At 48.3% G+C, this 24,618-nt stretch overlaps 1 protein-coding gene across 2 annotated transcripts in view; it reads right to left on the bottom strand.

Moving 5' to 3' along the window:
• Window positions 1-24,618, bottom strand: part of Dscam (DS cell adhesion molecule) — a 655,493-nt gene that overhangs the window by 42,093 nt on the left and 588,782 nt on the right. Inside the window, exons 21-27 of one of the 2 annotated variants that reach the window (XM_048803693.1) lie at window positions 22,872-23,025; window positions 16,987-17,104; window positions 15,184-15,347; window positions 13,372-13,470; window positions 10,324-10,512; window positions 8,696-8,986; window positions 5,692-5,868 (exon numbers count right to left, since the gene is read on the bottom strand). In XM_048803693.1, the coding sequence (XP_048659650.1) occupies window positions 5,692-5,868; window positions 8,696-8,986; window positions 10,324-10,512; window positions 13,372-13,470; window positions 15,184-15,347; window positions 16,987-17,104; window positions 22,872-23,025 (1,192 nt within the window). Of the gene's footprint in view, window positions 1-5,691; window positions 5,869-8,695; window positions 8,987-10,323; window positions 10,513-13,371; window positions 13,471-15,183; window positions 15,352-16,986; window positions 17,105-22,871; window positions 23,026-24,618 lie in introns of those variants that run through there. The other variant, XM_048803694.1, reaches the window with a different exon arrangement.

Raw genomic sequence — 24,618 nt, forward strand, 5'->3', positions numbered from 1 at the left:
AGATGTGTATAAGAGACAGTATATATATATATATATAAAATGTATTCCTTCTTTCTTATATATTTATATATTTCTTTAAGCTTAGGCCTCTAAATAATTATATTATTTATATTATTATATTTTATATTACTTGTATTATATATCATTATATATTTATAATAGTATGTATTTATGTTATTTATATTATTAATTATATTATTTATAACTAATTATACTTTAAATTAAATATAATTATTTATAATTATTTAGAGGCCTAGGAGTAATGAATATCAAGATAAGAAATAAACCCAGCATTTTTGGTGGGCAGTCATAAAATTATAAAGTGACTATCGACACTACGTTAAGACATCTTCTGGTTCCGTGTCTTGATTATAAACATTTTAAAGCTTACTAAATATTGATGGAATTGCCTGTTTTGACTAGACCTTTTCAGAATCTGAAGACGTTACACAGGAAGAAGACTGGGCTTGGGACAGGGATCAGAGCTCCTTCTCCACCTCCACCCCAACCCACATGTGACTTGGACTCATTCCCTAGTGCAAGCCTTTCTGACGCTCTGATTCAAGTCAGCAACACAGGGCACAGGGAGGCCAAGTTCATGGTCCACCTTGTGCACAGCTCTTTAGAGACTGGGACCAGGGTGTGCCGAGTGTTATGGGGATACCCAGTTCTGTCAGGTCCTGGGAGAGGCAAACCAGCCCCATGGGGAGCCTCACTGCATGGTCCTGCCCAGTTCTACTGCTGTTGGAGGCCGTCACCCTGGTCCTGCATATGCTCATGCTGAAGGTGCAGACAAGTGAGCAGCACCTGCTGTGCTATGGTGGGGCGGTGTGCACAGTCCCCACACTGCTGCTGAGAGTCTGGGTGCCCTGGTTGTGCATGCCCAGGTGTTGCTCTAGAAAAGAAGACTCAGCCATGTGGCCGTACTTTCATGTCTGAAGTTCTAGTTTAGGAAAATGGAATCGTTTTAGGCTTCCCTCTGTAGGGCAGTTGTAAACACTAAACAAACAACAAACAACAACAAAAACAGGAAGGGAGGGAGGGAGGGAGGGAGGGAGGGAGGGAGGAAGAGCCTTCTGGGGTAAGACTGGCCTGCAGGTACCATCTGTTAAGAGCTTTTATTGGTAGGTTCCCCTCCAAGAGCCCCTGCTTCTCTGTGGAATTGCAAGGGATCTCATAAAGTAAGGGCTATAAACACGCATTTAAGTTTTTATAAGATCTCAAGTAGGACTTTCGGTCATCGGCATGTGCAAGCCAAAGCTGATTGAAAAACTGTCACAAAGTATACATCCAAAATAAGAGAGTCGCCCACGCCTGTGACCCACGAAAACCACGAGGGCAAACTAGGATGAAAACCGGAACTGGGCCACCCAGGCTCCAGGGCAGCCACTCTGTCCCCAGCTTCACCCGAGGCCTGGATTTGCCACCACCCAATGTCCCCTCGCTGCACACTCAGACACAGAAACTGTTCTACTTAGTGTGGCCTTAACTACTGTGGAGTCTTGAAAGGACAGTTTATCAAGAAACTGAAGCAGCAAGGAGGAAAGGAGGAAGGAAGAGAAGGAGGAAGAGAAGAAAGAGAGAAAGGAAGACCAGGAGAAAGGGGGAAGGAAGGAGAGAGGAGGAGGGTCTGTGTTGACCCCAGTGCTCTCAGGACTCAAGGCCGAGAGTCCCGGGATCTGCAATGGGCCTTCCTGCTTTAGGTTAGCGAACTTCAACTTGCTTTTTGGCTTTAGGAAAACAGGAGAGCTTTGGGATCTTTTGCAGGAAGTGCCATCGTAGAACTCAGAACACGGAAGGGACTCTGCAGAGCCCACCGTGGAACTGCACCAGAATGCAGGCTCCTGGCCCGGATGCTCCCTGGGAACGGTCTTGGGGAACTGATCGGTTTTACAATATTAATCCTTTTCAAACATGTGCAGAATAATACATACATCTCCATTTGAGGGGACAATGGCACTGTGCCACAGAAAGCTGGTTAAATTTATATCATGCTCTGATTTTTACCTTGGGCTCATGTGAAGTTCTGGAATTTTGGGCTGGGCACTGCCCTTGACCTCTGCTGACGGGTGCCAACATAGGCCTGCCGTCCTGTGGACAAACCCAGACTAAAGAGGAAGCTTTTAGTGACCTTGCAGTTGATTATTTGACCTGGGAATCAATTTTTTACAAGGTTGGGGCTGCTGGGACCTTGAAAGCAGCCAGGGACTCATTCTGTAAGTTGCACTTCAAAGGTTGTACAAGTTGGGGAAAACCAGGGCATCATTAAAAGCCTTCTGAACTCATGGGTTAGGTTATAGATTTCTTTATAAAGTAGTACAACTTAGGCGTTAGGAGGTCGCTATGCTCTAAAATTAGTAACGTTCTCAGGAACGAAGAATATAGGTTGTCCAAACTGCTTGAGTCCCATTTTCTTTCTTTCTTTTTTATTTTTACATAAAAGAGCATTGTATTATATTCACCTAACTGGGTTGCTGGTCTGTACAGTAAAAGGTACTGTGCTTGGAAACACTTTAGTAATTTCCAGCAATCAAACAATGCAACCAAACAAGGTCAACAATCTTACGTCCATCTTACCTAGTGACTATAAAATTACCCACGAGGGACACCCCCCTGTAATGTTTTTCTGTAATTCAAATTTCCTGAGTCCCGTTTCTTATTTGGAGAGACGGTTGCTCAAGCAACACTGTCATATGCCTAGAAACATAGTCCTTATTTTGGACAATAAAAATATGCGCAGAGCAGTCCTCTCCACAGAGTCTGCAAATACTCGTGAACTTATCCTAACATGGGTGTGGAATCTGTGCTTCAGGTGGGTCAGCTTTTAATTGTGAGAGTCTACTGACGCACTCTGGATATTTACTTGACGGAACCTGTTCCTTTAAACACTATGGCTGCAGTTCTGTCCCTGGGAAATATTTTATGTCATAAATGACTATTTCAGAGGGGGCTTGCTGGGGTGAAAGGCACACAGGTCTTCCTGGGGTTTGTCCTGCCTTTCATGGACTTGCCTGTCCATCCACATCACGTGCTTCTGTCCCTTCCTGGCAGCGTGTCTCAATTGCAGAGATATCCTTGACCCACTTCTCCAAAGTCACTTTCTACACCTCTGGGACAGGGTCTTGGGGACTGTTTTGTTTTTCTCTCCAGGACCTTGCCAAACTCTTGTGATCAAACAGAAATGATTACTAAGAACATGCTGTTGTTCATTTTACAACAGATCTGGCACACGGTGGATGTTCGGCAATGGCTTAGCTCATCCTCATTAAGTCCTGCCTTTGGGAAGCGCTATGGAGTCGGGCGCCCAGTCTCTCGCTCTCTGCCCTCCTTTCATGTTTTCTTGATTCGAGAAGATTTTCTTAGGCAGGAGCAGAAGGGGAGGCTGCAGATGCTGCTCACTGCGCCAGCTGCTTCCCCGGAGCCCCTGCTTCTTGGTGTCCCTCCTGGGTCCCTCCTCCGCCACTCCTCTTACTTTCCTCCTGAGGGAACCTCTGTGTTGGAGCTGCCTCTTCCCTAGCACAAAGGAACCAAACTGTTCCCGGGAACGAGAGCCGTTCCCCTGCTGCTCTGCTGTGATGGGTGGCTTTCTTTACCAAGCCCGATGACAAAACACACGTGCTTACACGTAGACATGCCAACAGCAAAATGCCCATTCCAGGATGCTCCCTGGACCCAGCCCTTGCAAAGCAGTAACTAAATTACACGGAACTGTTAAGAATGAAAACAGAGGCTGTGTGCGTCTTCCATCCAGCTGACCCGAACCTATCAGTGAGAGTCAGCAACGGCTGTGGTTGCAAATGCTTTTGGCAGAGAAAAGCAAGGTGGGGTGCTCAAGTTACAGTAGAATAGCAGAAATAACCCCCTAGCTGGGGAGGAAGGAGCAAGCCGGAAGAGCAGGGGAACGGTGAGCCTGGCAGAGGGTGGACTTCTGGAAGCCTGGCCTTGATGTTCAACCATTTGCTGCCAAATATTGTCAGAGCACAAAGCATTAGTAGGACTTTTTACTGTTGATTTTAAGAAATGTGGACAGTTCACAGCCTTCTAAATACAACCAGTTTGATGTTGTGGTCTATAGGAAACAAGAGCAGATACTCTTGGTACCTCATACAAGGTTCCTGAAGTCCAGGCTGTTGGATTCTCTTCTCTGAGGAAGAGGGTTATAAAAATGTCCTTTGGGTATTTTAATGATAAACACTTCTAAATGGATTCAACACAGACCACTTTATTCTGAATTTCTCCACATATTGGGTCACACTGCACTTTAGTTGCACTGTTTTTCAGTTCCTAGGTAGGCCCCCCTCTGGTGGGATTAACCTCCCCGTCTTCTGCACTGATGGAGGATTTGTTCCAAGCCCTATTCTGGAGTGCATGACGCCTTCTGTCCTAGTACTGTAGATGCTTAGGGGCTTACTTCCCACACTCTATGTGCAGTCCAGAAAGCTCTTTCTGTCCATCTTTTCACATCAAGCACCCAGCACAGTACTTAGGAGGCAGGATGCACTTGAGTGATGTCTGCAAAATTGAAAGGCAGTTGGTGAAGGGGATTGGAGAGAACATTTCAATGGGGTTGATGCTTCATCTGGAATTATTGGATGGTGTGAGATTCAGATGGAAGGTTTGTTAAAATGTACAGATGGACTGCAAAGGACTTCAAGTATTTTAATTTGTTGGCAAAGTGAAAGCAAATGGGTAGCCAAATGTGTGAGAATCCTGTCAAGAGGACCAGCGCAGGCAACTGAAAGCACCGCATGCCCTGATGCTCTGACCAGGCTGTGGTCAAGGATTTGCAGAGAAGGTCAATATTCCCTAAAGAGATGGCCAGTTTGGGGATATCATAGATATGCCCCGGGGAGTGGTGCGAAGCTTGCTCCTTCAGTGTAGCTTCGAGGAATATACAGGATACTAGGTAGCATTCGTCTACATTGACACACATATTAAAAGGCAATACCTCATCTAGGCACTTGACCAAAACATTGGCTGGGTCAGACACCCGGGTTGAAAAGGGCGAAGGACTTCTCCTGCAGTTTCACGTTTAAAAGAACTCCTTGTTCTTACATTGCAGAGCAAGAGCCAGTAAGGGCTGCTGATTAGAAGCCGAGGACAGCCACGCCACACAGAACCATAGAGCTGGACGCGGCAGCAATGGAGTCTGCTACCCATGGACTCGTCTGGCCCAAGTTCTCAGTCTCTCATTGCTTTTTTCTTCCCATAAAACCCTGACATCAGGCTTCAGCCCAAGTTCCTAATTTTGGAAAGCATGTGTTTTCTGCCTCTCAATCCTCTACCTGTAGCATAAGCCCTCAATTTCCACTTCCAGGCAATAAAATAATTCTCGTTTCCAGAGCAAATCTGATAGCACTTTTCAAAGAAAACCATAATTGGTGGCTTTGCCGGAACTGCTGCAAATTAAAGTGAGCAGGGCTGAAAACCCATGAGAAATTAATTTTCTCTGTCTGCCAATAGCTAGGATCTAGGGGACTTGTAACAGCTGGCCTCTCACTCCATTTCTGATTGTCGGAGCTACGGACTCCTTTATTTCCTTTCCCCCAGGGCTCTGTAGCCTTGCTGAGGGAAAGTCACAGAATCAGGCAGCTGGGGACCTGACTCTGAGGGCAACCCTTCCCCTCTGGGGTTTGCTCTCAGGCTGAGCTCCCCAGGGGGCCCAGGAGGGATGGAGGAGCTGGTACCCACCTCTCAGCCTCTTCAGTCTCTGCTCCCGCCGCCTCCTCCGCACGACCAGCAGCAGGACAAACAGCAGCAGGACCCCCAGCAGGATGCAGGAGATGGTCACCAACATCTTGAGCCCCTCGTTGGTTGTCATTCCTTCTTCACTTTGTACAACCGACTTAATGAGTGGAGGGATGGTACCTGAAAGCAGGCCACGTGTCAGATGGCCATTCAGGAAGATGCATGTGGAGGTCTAAGGAACGACAGGTTATAGACACGGCACCGCGTGACCCGAGGGTGTCTGAGGGGGTAGGAAAGGAGAGGTCCGTCTCGTGGTCCTGGTCTCTTACTTCCTTGCTCAGTCTCCTCCCTCACCCCGAACTTCCATTTCTGCAGCACAATGCACCAGGCTTGATAGCAGCTTTCAGAAGCCACATGCATTACCTGGAATTAAGTGCTCTCTTGACTGTCCCCAGTAGCACAGCTGCTAAGGACTATTTGAGAAATTGCATTTCAAAGAAGGAACAACAGGTTTGGCAAACGGACAGAAGAAGGTCTGCCGGGAGACTACCAGATACACTGGCTTAGAGAGACTTAACCCTCTTTGTATTTGGTTATCCACTCGCTTTTCATCACAAACCTACTTAAAAAAAAACAAAAACAAAAAACCACTCACATCTTAGGGAATAAGACCTATAGACAAGTTTTCAAAGGGAACCTCCCAGGCTTCCAAAGCTCTTACTTATTGGCTAGGCAATGTTAAGCTGTGCTATGTAACCCAGATTATTAAGAATTATAAAGAAACACCAACATCAAGAGAACACCGAGCTATTTTAAGCTGCTGTCTACCTGGAGCACAATGGGTGCCGAGATCTCAACGGACGGCCACTTCACATGGGGCATGTGTCTTGCCACCCTTTACGTAAGATGCTCCCTACACTTGTCTTTTCCATGTAGAACAAGGGCCAGAAAGTCAGTGCTTTAGGAAAAAATAATGCAACAATAATATAATTTCCCCCTAAGCAAAAATGGTCTTTATCCTGCATTTAGTAAGTAGAGCAGGGATAATAGAGCCCTCAGCCCTTAGGTCTCTGCGAAGCCCAGGATCATGTTCTTCTAGGCTCACAGTGTTTGGGGCTCACAAAACACAAGTTCCCAAATACTTGAAAACCCAGTAAGAGGCGTGTAAAGGGTGCCCGTGAGGCGGGGTCTGCAGAACCAGGACAACACGAGGATGAGAGAAACACGTGGCGAAGGGAGGGACAGAAGGGTCAGATCAAGGGGCAGAAGAGTCGGAAACCAGAAAGGCTGATAGTCAATGTTTGTTTTTCTCCAAATGAAAAACTTCTTCAGGCAGATGTGGCAAAAGAGATATTAAAGCTATATATCCATGAGATTGGTTCAAAGAAATCTGTCATCCTTTTCGAGGGAAAATAAATATGTGCTCTTATTTCTTAGTGCAATAAAATTATTTCGGGTTAAATGTAGCTCAGAGGACATTTTTGTAGTTTGTGATTCTGGATAAAGCAGAACGTCATATAGTTTTAGGAAGACACATACTTAAAATCTGTAAGTTAGAAGTGCGGTTTCAAATTCTCTATCTGAATAGTTTCTAATTAAATTATTAGTTGTGGGCACATCTGTAGCCTGCACGTTTCCGCTGAGTGCCCAGCAGCCACTCAGAGCGGAGAGAAGCCCTGGGCTAGCGGGCCCATCATCTCGAGAGCGGCCTGTTACCTGAACATGGAGGTGGCAAAGAGGACTCCAGGGAACCCTTGACCATGAGCGTTTGATAAGTGTCAAAGTCCTTTGTTTGCAAGATATAAAATCAAATTCCATTGGGGGAGAAAACTATGTGGGTGACAGGTTGGGCTTGGAGCATCTTTGAAGGAAGTTACTTGTAACTGAAGAAAAAAAATATGAGAGGGAGGTGGCCCAGGGGGAGCAGCAGCCCAAGAGAGGAGTTGGTGTCTGAGCTGTCCTGGAGCCCTGGAGTGCAGTCGCCTGCAGGGCCCAGGGCCCAGGCTGGTCCAGCAGCAGAAGAGGTTCCCTCTGAGGACCTTCCTACAGCCCAGGATCCAGGCCAGGAAGTCCAGGCAGCAGCGCAGGGTCTGAGGAGGGCTTTGTGAGAAGGGCAGGGAGCTCTGGGCTGACCCACCCATGGTCCATCCTGACCCGTGGAGAATGGAGGGAAGGCTGCAGGGGAGCTGGACCACAGCTGCGGGCATTCTGATGGCGGCTGTGGGCTCTTCCTCCAGATCAGAGCACCCAGTCTATTGCTGCTGCTGCAGGAGTGAAAAATCACTGCAAAGCTACAGAAATCGGTACCACATGCTGCTCCTGGGACTTCCACAGGTCCCACTGACCGACACTCCACGAATCTCCCTTTCAGCTTCACTGGGTTTGTTCAGATCCCCATAGACAGCCCTTGATACCAGAAAAAGGGGTAAGAATTTAAGGAGTTTGCTTTCAGTTAATAAGATGTCAAGAGAAACCTCACCTAGTTTTTGGAAAGTGAGCCTGCTGACACGTGTGTGCATGCTGGGTGTGTGTGTCTGTGCACACGCGTGTGCACACTAATATCCCATCACATCGCTCTGTTCCCCTTGGTGCCCCTGCTCTACGCAGAGACTGACACAGCTCCCTAACCCCGATAACTGCCTTCGCACATGCAGTAAAGGGCTGAATGAGAACAAAGAGAAAGTCATGTGGTTTGGGAAGGGTGGGGAGGGGTGGAGGCAACAGAGGCAATGTCAGCTCATGGTCACCCACAAATGCACAGACCATGAGGTAGAGGCCCTAGAAGTCACTCCTGCCCCAGGTTCCCAGGGAGAGTCCCTTCGGCCCTCAGCCTCTCTTGCTGGCCGTGGAGCCATGCCATCTGGACACAATGAACTAGGAAGCCCGCAGAGAGCCAGTGTAATGGAGCCAAAGCCAAATGGGCTCCGCGGGCACAGATCAGGGCAAGGATGCACGCCCAGTGGGGAAGGGAGCACGTGCACACCCCAAGACACAAGCGCCCACTTACTGCCATCGTAGTTGAGCGTGGCGAAGTTGGCCTGCTTCTCTGCGCAGCCCGCGCTGTTGCACACCCGCATCTGCAGCTCGTACCAGGTGGCTTCCTGCAGGTCGTACAGGATGTAGGACTTGGAGAGAGAGGTCCGCTGCGCCGTGGTCCACACCGTGGTCCCAAAGGGCCTGTACTCCAGTGTGAAGGAGGTGATGGGGCAGCCGCCATCGTTCCAGCCGATGAGGTTCAGCCTCACGCGGGTGGTGTTGATGCTGGCAAAGAGCTCCTGCTCCTTGGAGAACTGGGGCTCTGCAGGAGGGGGCGCCGGGGTGAGCTGGCGGGTGCAGGGATGGAGTCATCCAGCGTCACCCGCTGCCCTGGGGCTGTGCTTCCCTCCCCCTGGGAGCTCCGTCCAAGCCTGGGCCTGGGCTGCTAGCAACCTGTCCACTATTAACAGAGGCCTTAGGGAGCAACAGGCTCCCCTCGGCCATGGTGACCTGAGTGGGAGGAGGGAAACTGAGTGGCAGAGGGTTTCCTGGGGAACAAGGCCATTCTCATGTGCAGGTTCCTTGAGGGGTTCACAAGTGGCCGTGGGCTGGGCTGGCCTATTTCTCTTCTCTTGTGAGTGGACTGGACTCAAGAGAAGACAGAGTTGAATGTGGGAAGTCTCGACAGGTGTCCCTCACTTTCCAGACACCTAGGGACCCAAGAACCTAGCAGGCAAATTTCTGCATAAACCAAGCCCTGGTCACCTGAACCTTACCCTGTGTTACCCAAAACTCAGACACCAGACCCAAGTAGCACCTCTCACTGTCTTGCCATCCAAGTCCAGCCCCTGAGGAGACTCAGGGAGACCTACGAGGACCTTCTCTCCCCCTCCTGACCACACTCCCATGGAGCCATGACCCTCCCTCTGCCTGGAACCCCAGGCTTCACCTTTGGCCCCTGAGCATCATTTCCCGGGGGCTCATCCCCTCAAAGGTCCACATTTTAGATTAAAACAATTCACAATGAAATGCTAACAATTGACCCTTGTCATTTCCCACTTGAAAAGTGGCCACCAAGAGGCAATGTAAAAATAACAGAGAGCTTTGCTTGTGGTGGTACCCAAGATGGGACCCGGGGGTGCAAAGCCACATCCCCAGCCCTTTTTATTTTGTATTTTGAGAGAGGGTCTCACTGAGTTGCTCAGGGCCTCACTAAGTTGCTTAAGCTGGCCTCAAATCTGCAATTCTCCTGCCTCAGCCTCCTGAGTTGCTGGGATTACAGGCATACGTGGGTCACTGTGCCTGGCAAAAATGATAGGTAGACGGGGAAAGGGGACAACTAAGGGAGCAGCTGGCCCACAGGAACTGAGAGGACCGATGTCACATTTCACGTCTGCCCAGTCTGGATGTTTGTTGTCACTCACGCCCTTGACTGTAGGTGACACTGTTTTTTTGCCAGTGAAACTATGAGATGAGAGAACCTCCGTGAAGATCAGCCGTCACCCTCATCACGCTGGGACACTGCGGAGCCCCCAAAGCAGGAAGAGCAAAGTCTGAATGTGTGAATGAACAGACAAAACCACGGGAGTCTGGGGCGACTCTGCTCCCTGCCCGCTGGAAGAGCCGAGGTCACCTGGGAATGACAGGGGGGCCACCTACCTTTCCCCAGTGTTTTGGCTTCAATGATCTCACTTATGCGCCCCGGCCCCACTCCGTTTTGGGCAGTCAGAGTGAACTTGTACCAAGTCCCACATTTCAGGTTTTCCAAGCGGTAGGAGCGCTCGCTGGGGCTGATGGGGAAGCTCCCCCACTGCTCGCTGTTGTCCTCGGAATACTGCAGAATGTACCCTTTGGAGACAGAAGGAGTCTGTGAGCACCGCAGCCCCACCAAGGTATGCACCGCGCACAGATCCCGGGGGAGAGTTCTCAGAGCTTGAACACCGTCGGAAGGGAACATGTTAACTCTTCCTGATTACAGGAAATTTAGACCCTGCACGGAGCAGTGCTCTGGTGTATTGATGAGCGAGGTGCTTACACCACACCAGACACCACGACTCTGGTCACATTGCTGGGTAATGTAAAAATAAAACCACTTTTCTGCTTACTCCCTTTTAAAGCTCCAGGTCCTGAAGCCATCCAGGACTTCCATGGCAGCCTGGCTGCTTCTTGTTTTGAAAAATTCCTCCAACAATTCATTTCTCCACATGAGCGCCATTCTCTCTGCTTCTTTGATTATACGACCTCACACAGCCCCATGGACTAGCGTGACCGTCCCAGTAGGTTGAAGTTACTGAGGTCTGGGGAGTCTAGTCAACGTGGCCCAGGTCCCTTAGGAAGGCTCAAACCCCTGGCAGTAGGAACCCACGCTGCCCTTGGCCATGGAATATTCTTCTGTGTGACCTCCTTCATCCCTGTTATCTGCAACCATGCTTCTGGCGTGAACCTGTCCTCTGCTCTGTTCCTGTCTCCCCTGAACGTTCACAGCCATGCAGCACAGGACTAGCCTTCCTGGGACCCGGTGTCCTGCGGTCAGTGGTCTGGTGTCCCCTAGCCTACCCGGGAGTTCTGCTTTCAGCTCAGACCAAGCACGTGTGGCTTTCCACGCTGGAGGGGCTCCTCCCCAACCCCTACCTGGAGTCAGGTTTCTGACCCTCCTTCTGGGGCCATGGTCAGTATCTTCCCTTCTGGGTCGGCTCGGCTTTTGCACCCCCAGCTCTGCTCCAGATGTCCAGCGGCTTACGGGTCCTGGGTATTGGGTTTGCCTCCCATTTCCCACCACTAATGCCACGTTTGGAACCTCTGCCCCTCTTCCTGTCCTCCTGGATGACCACATCCAGCCGTATGGGCACCCCTGGGTTACGATGCCTCCTGGGGCCGATGGCTTTGGCCTGCATTCAGGGATGGCCTGGCTTCCTTTGTCTTCAACTCTTGGTCAGTGTCACTGGCTTCTCTAAGACCCTCCGCACAGCCGTGCTTCCTGTTCTCTCTCACACGCACAGAATTCTGCACATATTTCCCTGGAGCCATGCGCCCCTCCTCCATGCCTCACTGATTTTCTGTAAGAAGGTTCCCTAAGGAGCCTGGAGCCAGCCCCAGGCAGGCATCTCACCCTGCTCTCTCTGGGGGCCACTTACCTTTGGGCCCTCTGCTTTGGTAACCTGTGGTCTGCTTCTCTTCCCAGCTGTCCAGCAGACAGTCCCTAAGAGTCACCAAGTTGTATTAGTTGTGACCACTGCTGCCTGTGCTGTTTGACTGCAGCGGGGTCCTTGATGCTGCCTGGCAATGACTTACTCCCCTGCTAATGACTCCGCGCCTCTCACTGCAGCTGTGGGGCGTCTAGCCCACGCTCCTGAGGGCCCCAGGCCCAGCCCTGCCCCAGTCATCCAGCTATTTTTAAAAGTAACCTCACCTTTTTCTTACAAGAGACAGTGGGGTGGGGGCGTGGGGGGGGGGAAGAATAGAAAAGAGAAAGGAAGGGAAGCTCATCCCTTCAGCCAGGGGAGAACTGAGAACTGTTCCCAGCCTGCCCCGTAGCATATCCAGTTTTGAGGTGTGTGAATGTCCCAGCTAGTCTGTCCCTGAGTGCCAAGCTGGGAAGAGACAAGTGTCCTTGTCTTCCCGTGGTCTTCTCAGCCTCCCTCTCCCAGAAGACAGGGCGTCTTCTGCCTCTGGAGTCTCAGCCCCATCTCCTCTTGTGGCACGGGGACCTCCTTTGTGACTGAGCCCCTCGTTCTTGTGCACCATCCACCTGTTTCTCTGGTCTAGGTCCTTTTCCTCGCCCACACAGATTTCTCAGAATGGAGTCTGCTAGCTCCACTTACACTGCAGTGGTCACATTTGCCACCCCTCCAGGATATGCCTCATGTCTCTTCTGCACACTAGGCCAATGGGTTGTTTCCCAGGTGTTATGATTTGGCTCTAAGGTGCCCCCAAAGCTCCCATGTTAACACAGGGATATTCAGAGGTGACATGATTGGATTGTGAAAGACATGACCTAATCAGTCCTGCAGGCAGGTGGGGTGTGGCTGGAGGAGGTGGTCTCTGTGATGTGCCCAGGAAGGGTGTGTCTCCCTGTGGCCCTTCCCCTCTTGCTCTGACTGTTTCCAGACCATCGTGAGCTGAGCAGATGCCCTCCATCATGTCCTTCAGCCATGCCCTCTGCCATGCTGCTCTGCCTCACCTCAGGCTGAGAGCAAGGAAGTTGGTCAACCAGGGATTGAACTAAATTGGACTAAATCTCTGAAACCATACGCGGAAATAAACTTTCCCTCCTCTAGGTTGTTTTTGTCAGATTTTTTGGTCACAGTGCTGCAGACCTAAGTAACACACCATCTGAACCCTTAGACCCTTTGTTTTTTATGACTTTGTAAGTCAGAATAGTGACCATGATTCCTTGAAAGAAGGATAATGTTAACACAATGAAGAAGAAAGAGTCTTCAGAATCTCTGGAGAGAATACATTTTGTTCCCATTTGATAATATTTCACTCAGAATAGAGGTAAAATAGAGGTATGACTTTGAGAATGAGATCCCTTAGATCAATGATTTGAGTTTCAACAAGTACCATTAAAATGTATGTATGGTTTCTTGGGTAGGTAGTAGAATAATTAATTACATGGTATTTTGGGGGATAACAAATACATAAAAGTTATTTGATGAAATTGTGTCACTTTTAATCAACAACCGTTGACTGTCCATATCTTATTACCTCTGATAGAACTGCCTCCATTGTCCCCAGGCAGCCAGGAGAGAGTGATGGAGGAAGACGTGGTTTTGGATACTGTAAGCCGGGGCTGATCTGGTGGAACTAGATAGGAAACAGTTTTTAGAAAACAAGAATTAGTTTTTCACATCTTTAATCTTCTATAGCAGTCATTTACCAAATCATTTTTAACAGCCATTTATTAAATAAGTGTTTCAGGTTGCCAAAATATGCAATTCACTTCTGTCAAAGTGTCTGTTTCGTTGATATCCTGGGCTAAAGAGAGACAGCAGAGTGAATCTATTATTTAAAGAAAAGTCAACCATATTCTGACTTGGATTTATATCGAACTCATTCCCTCTCCATTTCTTGTATTTCAGAGTTGCTCATCACTAATTGAAATCTTTTTAAACTTCTAAGGACTTATGCATTATTTTACTCTGAATTTCAGCCATGAAATTCAAGTGAAAAAGATAAATGATATCTACTTAGCTGTTCTGCTTTTCTTGGGAAAGGGTGAGGGTGAGAAGAAGCTAGTGGTAAAAAGAATCAAGATGTCACACACACACACACACACACAGAGCTCTGTAAGTGAAAGGTGTGTCATGGAGCTGCAGGACATGAACTGAACACTCATGTGAGGCTTGAAGGACACGCAATTCTGAACAATGAGCCTCAATGTCATTATGGGCTGGCTTAGAGGATAGGAACATTGAAAAAAGTCAGAATCAGGTTATCCAAAATATATATAAAGCTTCACACAAAATGACCTTCCTCCTGCAAGAGAAGCCTGATAATCTGGTTCATCTTTTTAGAACAGAATAACAAAATGTTTTCTTCTGAAAGGCCCAGAATTCTCCTGGCTTCAATTAACTCAGAATTTAAGATCAATTCTGCAGTGTTTTGGAAAAATATAGTTCTCCTCTTCCCTTCCCATTGAGGACGGTATTGATTCTATTTTTATTTGCTGCAATCTATTAATGTGACAACACCTAAATCCACAGAAGCTTGCATCTTGATTTTCTTCTAATAAAATATCACCACACACCTAAATCTGAACCCAATCAATAGCTTTTTGGGATTTTGCACACAAAGCTAATGGGACAATCTTTGGAGATTGTTGCATACATTTTGTGAAGAACAAGAAAAAAAATACCTTGCATTAAACACACAATTAAATATTGTAGCAATATACTCTTGAGTTTTAGTTAGTGTCCTTTATTAGATAAATTGCATATGAAAATTGAAGTAGTTAGGAGACCTGACAGACAACCATTCAGATTTCTTTTTCAGTGTTTTTCTGGGTTATATACATATATGTAAACAGTCTAGTCAATAGAAGTCATTAAGAAAGACTTTTTCAGAGTATATACATAGACAAAAGAAAGACTAGGGCGTTTTATATGCAAAAATATATTGCAGTCCAGTACTGTCTCTGGGATACTATCTCTGGAATGTTTTTTATTTTCTTTGATGAGCCTAATTATATTTTCCAAAATAAACATGTATTCTTTGTAATAAGAAAACAGCAATTAGCTCTTTATAAAGACTGATTTTAAAATTTGTTCAATTCAGCTTTTTTTTTGTGGTATTAGGGGTGGGCTCTACTACTGAGCTACATCCCTACCCCTTTTTGTTTTCATTTTGAGACAGGGCCTTGCTCAGTTGCAGAGGCTGGTCTCTAACTCACGATCTCCTGCCTCGGCCTCCTGAGTAGCTAGGATTACAGGGTGTGCGGCTGTGCCAGGCTCAATTTTGGTCTTTACATGTAGGTCATGCACACAAGAGATCATTCAAGAGAGTCCCCTAATTTTGTACCTTGCACTTGTAAATTTAAAATAATTTCATCTGATCCCCAGTTGTTATTGGCAATGCAGCTGTAGTAGCCAGAATCTTCAGCTTTCACTGTGCGGATGATGAAGCTCCCGTTGCTGAAGATGCTCCTGCGCCCATCAATCGTGACCAGGCTGGGTGTCCCGTTACTACCTCACAGGAAGAAAAATGCACAGATTAAAGAAATTACAATCCACATTAGCTGAGCTTGGAGAAAAGCATCAAGACTGTCTCTGAAGTAAACAGTACATTTGCAGCTTAATATTTCTTGCATTATGAAAGAATTCAACTGCAATTACTGGGTGAAAACCACTCTTTGTAAAAACTGAAGGCTAGATCCATGCCAAGGGCCTGGATCCTGGCTCCCTGGCGCATGGGCTCCTCACATGTGCCAACAACCTTCATGCCTGGGGTCCCCACTGTGCAGGTCTGGAGACTTCCTCTCTGTGGCAATTTGTACCAGCCTGATCAGATCTCACACAGTGCACAAAATCTTGAAACCTCTTATAGAATCACTTAAAATCACAAATCTTAATGAAATTGATACAAAGAGTGAAATGTTGTATCTCAAGAGGGCAGTGAATGGCCCTTGCACAGGGTTCCCAGCTGTTATGACCACCACCTCTGTGGCAGATTGTCCAGTTGTCTGGGGTCATTCCCACAATGGGCAGAGTGACAGCTTGCTCTCAGGAGCTCATGAATTTCCTGGGACTAACCAGCTTTAAATGCAATGAGCCAAGGGCTCGTTGGGCCCAGCCCATTAACTCAGTAGCTTCTGCCTTTAAAGTGCTTTTGTTTGAAAACAGGTACTCTTCTGAATGCATCATATCAAATCTGTATGCTTAAAGATAATCCCATCCCTTTGTTGATACTCTAATTTCTTCCTCTGAATAGAGTTAAAGCACTTTTAACAATCTCACATGCTTTCTTCCTCATTTTTCTTTTCTTTTTTTTTTTTTTTGTATCAGAGATTGAACCCAGGGTGCTTAACTGCTGAGCCACATCCCCAGCCCTTTTTATTTTTTATTTTGAGACAGGGTCTTGCTGAGTTGCTTGGGGCCTTGCTGAGACTGGCTTTGAAATTGTGATTTTCTTGCCTCAGCCTCCTGAGCTGCTGGGATTACAGGTGTGCGCCAACGCACCCAGCTCCCCTTCTATCTTAATTGCAATTATTTTTTAAAAATATTTGGGGTTTTTTTAGTTGTAGGTGTATGCAATAACCTTTATTTTATTTTATTTTTATGTGGTGCTGAGGATGGAACCCAGAGCCTCAAGTGTGCTAGGTGAGCACTTTACCACTGAGCCACGATCCCAGCCCCTTAATTGCAATTATTTTAATAATTACTATGAAGTACAGAAAACCAGCTTTCAGGTTAGCAGTCTCAATGTATTCCATTTTTAAAAGTTATTTCTCAGGGCACACATGTGAGGGTTAGATAGCCTATGATCTCTGGAGAAGAGAGACGCTGAGGCTCCTGATAACGGACACCTTGTCTCAGTTACACACTTGCCCTGAGCAGGCAGAGGAACTCCACCCTGGTTATGGCCGGGGCCATTGTCCTCTCAAGCATCCTCATGAATTTCAAGGGTCTGGATTTACAGAGGATGGACACAGTAGATCAGGCCCTTTCCATGCTCAAGCCAAGATTCCCACCATTCTCAGAAAAGATGGTAGGTTTCCCCAAGCTTCCGCTGATGGACACAAATCAGAAGACCCTAGACCCGGCGCGAGTCTGCCCAATGCAGGGGCTGAGGGCTCACAGGGGCATACACTGGGTTACTGGTTACCTGTCCTTCATCCATTTTACTGCAGGAGAAGGGTCCCCAACAGCTTTGCATGGCAAGACGATGTCTTTCATCCAGGGAGTGGTAACTGTCCCACTGAAGGTTAAGATTCTTGCAGGAGCTGGAACACAGAGAGAACAGAAGCCCAGTTATCCCAAGGACTCATCACACAGAGTCAAAGTGACTTCCCAAATAGCGCTCACCCAAACAGCAAGTGACATTAACATTCCAGCTGTCAACAGTATCCCCTAGTGTCCACCTTTACAAGAAATTTCATTGTAAGATCATACGCTTAATTAAAAACCCCCACAGTAGCATTTTTTTCTTCTATTGTCTAAAAATGAGAAGTCCAAATTAAATATTTGGTGCTTCCTAAGCTATGTGATGCCAAGCTGTGTTTTCTAGGAGCCCAATTAGTTTTTCAAAGTATTTTTTGAAATAGTTTATCTCAACGACAAAACTGCACATTAGAACATACTTTTAATATCTAAAACACAAAAACCCAATAGACGGGAAGAAGTAAACTGGAATAACTTCTGCTTCTCAATTTTCAATCTGACCTGCAGCGAACTTGACCTTCAGGACCCACATTAAGGAAAGTGAACACCTTCAGGGTGGCCTCAAGAAGAGGAACCGTAGCGTGGGACAGTGATTCAGGTGCCCAAGCAGGAGCTTTTTCCAGGACCATTTGACACTGTGGAGAGCTCCTGAGAACGGACAACACTGAAGGTTCCTGGTGCCACCTCTTGAGTGTCACCGAGCTGACTGTGTCACCAAGACGTAATCTTCTAGAGGAAAGCAACCTGCCGTCCACTGGAAACCAATTTCTGGGGCCGGCCTAGGAGGCAGAGGCTGTTGTCCTCCTTTATTTTAGCTGACATGCTTAGGCATGTGGTGGGGCTGAGGACAAGGCGCGGGAGGGGCAGGAGATCCCTCCAGGAGCTGGGCCGGAACTACAGGCCCCGACATGGAAACTGCGGGTGGCGGGCAGCCCCATGCTGATTCTGGACCCAAGGAAATGGCACCAGTGTTGAGACCTCTGAACCATTTGGGGCTTCAGGGTTTGCACTGGCAAGAGGCGGTGGGAAGCAGCCTCCCACCAGGAGAACTGCGGAACCCCAGTTAAGGTGAGAGCCCCAGAACCAAGTCATGATGGAGCCCTCCTGGTGTGGAATGCCAAAACTGGTCAGTAAGGCCTTGCAGAGCCACTCCTATTTCTGTTCTTCTGAGCTCAGTGGACAAGGGCAGAGGAAGAACAGATGCTGGAGGACTCAGAAAGTAGGTCTTTTGGGGAAACAGGAATATTGCTTCCAAATGGGGCCATGATTTTGAAGCAGCCTCTCCTGATTGAGGTGGAGTGTTCTAAGGGAGGACCACTTTGCCAATCATCCACAACGGCTGATTTTACATCCTGCTCATGAAAAGATCCCGGTCAGGTAGCACTAGGTTTCTGGCCCTGGTGACTTCTGGCATTTTCTTCTTCAAACTCTTCAGACTGTTCTTTCTATTTGAAGGGGTGTCCTCAGCAGTAAAATGTGGGTTATGAGCAAAGTTAAGCTAGAGTTAGGACTCTGAAGCTTTTGAACAGCCACCGCTTCAATAAGTACATTTTGCATCAAAACCCAGAAGCTACATATACACTGGGATGCTCGTGTGAGTGAGAGCAGAGTTGCCCACATCATACTTTGCTGTATCTGTGCATTCAGCTCTATCTGACATAGTCTAACATTTTTCCCAGTTTAGTCCATTTGAATGCTCCCTTCTATCCCATTATGGTTCTTTAATATGCCGATCATAGCTTCTTAAATTAATTCTAGGAATCAGTGATTTCAAAAGAACAGGCTAGTGCTACTTCCTCTTCAAGCCCAGTACACACTGTTTCCAGAACAAAATTTGCATTTGAGGCAGCTGGAATTTAAACGGTCCTAGGCTGAAATTCCATGACTGAGCAACAGAACATACCAGACCTACGGTTCTCACTCAACTCACGGCTGGCAAAAGAATCACCTGGAATCTGAACAACACAAACTCCTACGCGGCCTTGAGGCTTCAGTGGACCTTAGGTGGATTCAGGGAGTCTGACTGTTAACAGGCCTCCCAGATGATCCGAGGAGAAGCCAGGCCACTCGCACCCTGGATGCCCTTCTCATCCTGGTACTGCCACAGCCTTGGCTGGGCCCTCCGTCTCTCCCTGCTCAGGGCTCCTTCCTCTGGTGGGGATCCAACTGGACGAGCTCCGTGTCTCCAATTGCTCCCTGACTGGATTTCGGATCCTTCTACCTCCTGGCCGTCTGCTTCCATCGGCATCCACCTTCACCCACCCCAGGGCGCTCTGCACGCAGGTCCTCTGAGTTTCCCAAACGTGTAGGGTGGACCTTCAGGTCTTAATGGGTTTCCAGCGACATGGGCTCTGGGTGATGGCTGCCAGATTGAGCTTTGCTCCATCCTTGAGGTATTCCTCGCTCAGCCCATTCCAGAAGGCTTTCTAGATGAACCCTAAGTAAGCTCTCTGGAGCATGAGAAGTGGAATGTTTCTGGAGAAATCTAGGCAAAAGGGCATTTGGGCTGAACCTTTATGAGCACCCACCTCTCGGCCTCTGTGCCAGACTTACTCTGTCTCTAGCAAACTCCCTCCTGCTTCCTGCAGTGAGATTCCTTTGGTCCCTCCTCTTCTTAGGCTTCTGACCCTCCTCCACCATCCCCAGAAGCCTAGAGGACCCTGGCCGGGAGCCTGCATTTCCTACCAGGAGACCCCAAACCTGCCGTCTCCTCCTGCTGACCTTGCTCCTACTCCTCCTGGGTGACAATCCTGCTAGAGTCCTCCCCACCACACAAGTGTGCTGTGACGGCGGAACATGTGGAAACCAGGCCTCCCCCGGAGCCCGGCCGCTCCCACTCTGGTTGGAGTGTCAGGACCTGTGGGCTCGCTGCTCACCCCATGGGCTTCAGGCCCCCAGGGCTACTTCTGCGTGCCCCCCTCACCCCACTGAAGCTGCTCTTGGGGAGGTCGGGGTCCTCTCGCCATCCACCCAAAGGGCTCTCCAGCTTTGTTTTCCTCCACTGTCCCCCGGCAGCTGCCTCTGCCACCTCTCCTCCTGTCTTGACTCCCAGCTGGACACCCGCTCTCGGGCCTCTCTGCCCTTCCCCTTTGCTCTGCCTGTCCCAGTCCTGTCCCTCCTGGAGCAGGTCCTGGGCCCTCATCCCTCTGGCTCCCCTCCTGCTCTCACTCACTTCCCAGCTGTGGGACATCTGGAGGATGACCACTGTGTCCCCACTGAAGACACCTCTGAGTGACAGGTCGTTCACTCGAGTGGGGACACATCCAAATGGCTGCGTGACCTCCCTCCTGCTTAAAAATTCACCTCCTCCATGTTCTTCCTCATCGATAAATGACACCTCCGTGCGCCGCCTGTGTCAGATTGCGGATGTTCCCTGAGCCTGCCTCCCCTCCCCCACACCTGTCACCTTGTCCCGCTGGGTCTGCATCCACAATACACCACTTCTCTTGACTCTGTTCACCCTGTGCTAGTCTGAGCCTTGATGGATGGCCAGTCCACCTCCTCTCTTGTCTCCTGACTTCCTGTCCTTACCTGTCTGCAACTCATTTAGATGTAGGGTCCATTGAGGTCTTAAAAGCACACCCACGGCTCATATTACCCAGTGCCCACTTGAGATGCCAATCACACGGGCAGCCAGGTGGGGGTAAATGACAACTCTGTACTATCTTCCATTTTTCTCTAAACCTAAAACTACAAAATAAAGGTCATCATACACACTCACAGTCTTTCTCTCTCTCTCTCTCACACACAAATGTATCTCCTCTGCTTAAAACCCCAGCGTTTTCCCATCTCTCTCTCATTAAACTCCAAAGTCCCTTATGGCTCTCAAAGTCCAGTTTCCGGGGTCCTCAGGATCATGGTCCCATGGCTGTGCCCCAAGCCTCCAACATGCTAAACCCCTGCACAGCTGCAGGTCTCTGACTCTGCTGCTTCTGTAAGGAACATCATTTTCTTTGAATCTCAGGTGACCACATCTATTTGTCCCTGGGTGGCCGAATCTGACCACCATCTCTGCACTCTGTGTGGTCCTCTTATGATGTGGTTTTTAAACAGAGCTCATTGCAGTAGACAATTCTGTGTAGATTTAGTGATGCTGGTAACATTTTCCCAGCAAGCTGTAAGCTCCCTGTGGGCAGGCACGTATGTTTGGTTCATCTGTGGAGTCGCTCCTCTGGGCTCAACACACAGATTCCTTCTCCCTCTGGATGCCCAGCCTGACTTTATTTCCTAGCCCTGCTTTAAAAGTGGGTCATTCCCACACACATCCATACCTGGCAGTGAACAGTATACCCACGACCCTCCGTGTTCTCTTCCCCCTTTGTTTGTGGCTATGCCCCAGGTTGAGATCACACTGTGGAAGAGGCTAGATCTCCAAATCATCATGTGGAGTGGAGCCAGCCACCAAGGGAAGTTAGCTGTCAAAACCAACAATTGGGCTGGGGGTGTAGCTCAGTTGGTAGAGGGCTTGCCTTGTAAGCACAAGGCCCTGGGTTCAATCCCCAGCACCAAAAAACAGAACAAAACCATCAGCTGGACTCTGTCACTGTGTGAGGCCACAGAGATTCAGGGAGTTTTTGCTTGAGCCGTCAGGCTCCCCTGACTAGCTCCTCTGCACCCCCAGCAGAGTGCGGGGTACTGATGGACACTCAGAATGATTCATTAAACAACAAGCATCATGTGATCTCTGCAGACGAGGCCTACTCCTCTCCTATGCAAGTGGCCCATTTTCAGATGTGCCCCTGTGGATGTGGCGCTTCCTACTGCATCAGCCTGGCCCTTCTTGGCTGTGTCTCCTCAGAACTGTGACGGCACACAGGAAAGGAGAAGCGAAGTCACTGCCAGTCGACAGCTTTTGTTGCAGTCCAGTTCCTCCTGCAGGCGAGCCCTATTCCACCATTCTCCTTTACCATCCCTCTTTTCCCTCAGTGTTACAGCTGGCTGGTATCATGACAAGATCACAACAGAAAAAACTCCGCTGGTTTAGGTTCCCCACCAGCACCACCGTACCCCGTCTCTGCTGTGTTTGGACCACGAGGCTGCTCTCTTTTGCCCTCACTATTTTATTCTGCCTCTTTCTTGGGTATCACATTAACATCATATTGTCAAGAATGTTTAGAGGAGAATTTGGAATTTGGGAATGTTAATGCTTCTCTTTCAGAGTCCCAGAGATCATTCAGTAATAAACTGCCCTTGCTCTGTGCCCCCAAATCAGGAGGCATCTCTGGCTGGCCTGGAGATGGACCCACTTTGAGGGCCAGCTCGGGGGGACTGGAGACATTGGCTGCAGTGAGGACCAGGAGAAGAGAAGGAGCATTCCTCACATAGGATTTTTAGGGACGAGTCTAACATCATACTGTGAAGATAACATACTTATTCTTAGGAACTTTGATTCTTGGGTGACCCCAGGTTTTCACTATCCTTTAAGGACTTTGTTTATAGCATTCTACCCACAGATGTAGAGCCAAGGATTTCCTCACACTTACAAGGTTCCAGATCCCATAGATCTCAAAATTGACATTTCTCTTTAAGAAGTATGACACCTGAGTTTCGAGGAGAGCAGAAGTCCCTGGGAAAGGCCATGCCACGATTTTCTTCTGTTCAAAGTGGTTGGTGGGGCTCCTCTCCTAATTTTCCCCAAGACACTTTGGGTTGCAGCACTCCCCTCTGGGGAGCCCTTTCCTGGCTGGCTTAGGGGCCCAGGGCCAGCCAGCAGCAGCCCTGTTTCTTGGACAGATGTGATTTTCAGAGCTCCGCCAGGTTGACTGCAGAAAAAGTAGGTAGTGAGGCCAGCCGAATGGCAGGGAATGAAGTCCTCACTCCAGGGCCCACCTTTGGCTAATGGCTCCACCGTGATGATTTCACTGCTGTTGCCTCTTCCTGCCGAGGTCACAGCCACCACCCAGACGCTGTACTGACGATTCCGACTCAGGTTAGGGATTCTGTAGGAAAATGAGTCAGGGGAGGCTTCAAACTCGCTGATCACCTGTTGAGAGGAGACATAAACGTTTTCTTATTCAAAGAAGCCAGTGGTATGCATGGATTCCTGAAAGAGAGGTTATTAAGGTACCAGCTAACAACACAGAGAAGCCCCCATCAACACCCCCCAAAAGGCTCCATTTGCAACATGAAATGGAATCAGGAAATCTAGGGGACCCATGGTGGATATCTCTCTTTGCAGTAGCTTTGATGGTGGCAAGCGAGTACTATAATCCTCTGAGTTATGGGCCACCGCTTGTCTGGTGTTGGCCAAGATGAAGTAGCTGGAGCCGGATGTATTCTCCTGCCCAACAACCAAAGAACACATGGAATATGTGAAGCCGTGGTTTCAGAGGCATTGTGCCTCTGGTGGCGAATGACAGTGATCTCTGAAGGATGGGAAACAGACAAGGTCAACCTCATAACACGGGGGGGGGGGGCATCTTTGAGAGGGTTTTGAGGGCACAGCACGTGGACGGGAACCCAGAGGGAGCCCAGCAGCCTCCCAGGGGTGAGGAGGCAGAATGAGAGCCTGGGGAGGCACAGGGTCCTGGGAATGGGAGTGCTCACAGACAGGGAACGCCAGAGGGCCCGATTTGGGCATTCAGCTGTGGAGACTCTTGCACACGTGTGAGGAAACTCCCTGAGCCAGGGAGAGAAGCACCTAGAAGGCCAGGCAGCCTTGGAGCTTGGCACCCACATGGGGCTCGGAATAGTGCCTGTTCCCACCATGCTGGACAATATGAGCCTCCATGGGGCACAGGGTGTGGTATGGGAGGCCTCCCTCCTGGGGGAGGAGCAGTTAGACTAGGACTGAGCCCTGCTCTCCTCCTGCCTAGCAAATCTTAAAAGCAAGATTCAGTAAGACCACTCCATTACTAAGTAACTTCACTGCATCCCAGAATGAAATTCATGACTATTTATATAAGAATTAAAATATTTAGTACCGGGAAGGTAAAATTCACAGTGTTGGACATCCAGTGAATAATACCCAGGTAAAGCCCCAAATACCCACCAAATGATGAAAGTTGATGATAAACAAAAGTGTTGTGTACTTACAATGGAGTATTATTCTAAAGCAGAGAGGAATGAAATACTGATACATGCTACAATATGGATAATTATCAAATTATGGATAAATTGAAAACACCATGCTAGACGAAAGAATCAAAATCACAAAAGAACACGGATTTATGATTCCCTTGGTATGAAGTGTCCAGAATAGACAAGTCCCTAGGGACAGAAGACTGATTGACGGGGGCTGGGTGGGAGGTGGGAGTGGGGGGAGGGGCTGACAACAGGTGTGGAGCCTGTTTTGGGGATGATAAAAATGTCCTAATGACGTAAAAATGTCTAGATAATGGTAACAGTTTTGAAATTCTGTGAGTATACTAAAAGCCACTGGATTGTACACTTTAAAAGCATGAATTTTATGGTATGCAAATTATATTTCAATAAAACTGTTAGAAAACAAATTCCAGGAATGTCACAAAAGCAGGAACACATGAGCCATAAAGAAAAAGGAATAATGATATCTATGAAAACAGGCTCACGATTGACACAGATATTGATTTAATCATAGAAGAACAATAAAACGGTC

This window comes from Marmota marmota, unplaced genomic scaffold (genome assembly GCF_001458135.2).
Source record: "Marmota marmota marmota unplaced genomic scaffold, marMar, whole genome shotgun sequence".
In the NCBI taxonomy this organism is placed as follows: Eukaryota; Metazoa; Chordata; class Mammalia; order Rodentia; family Sciuridae; genus Marmota; species Marmota marmota.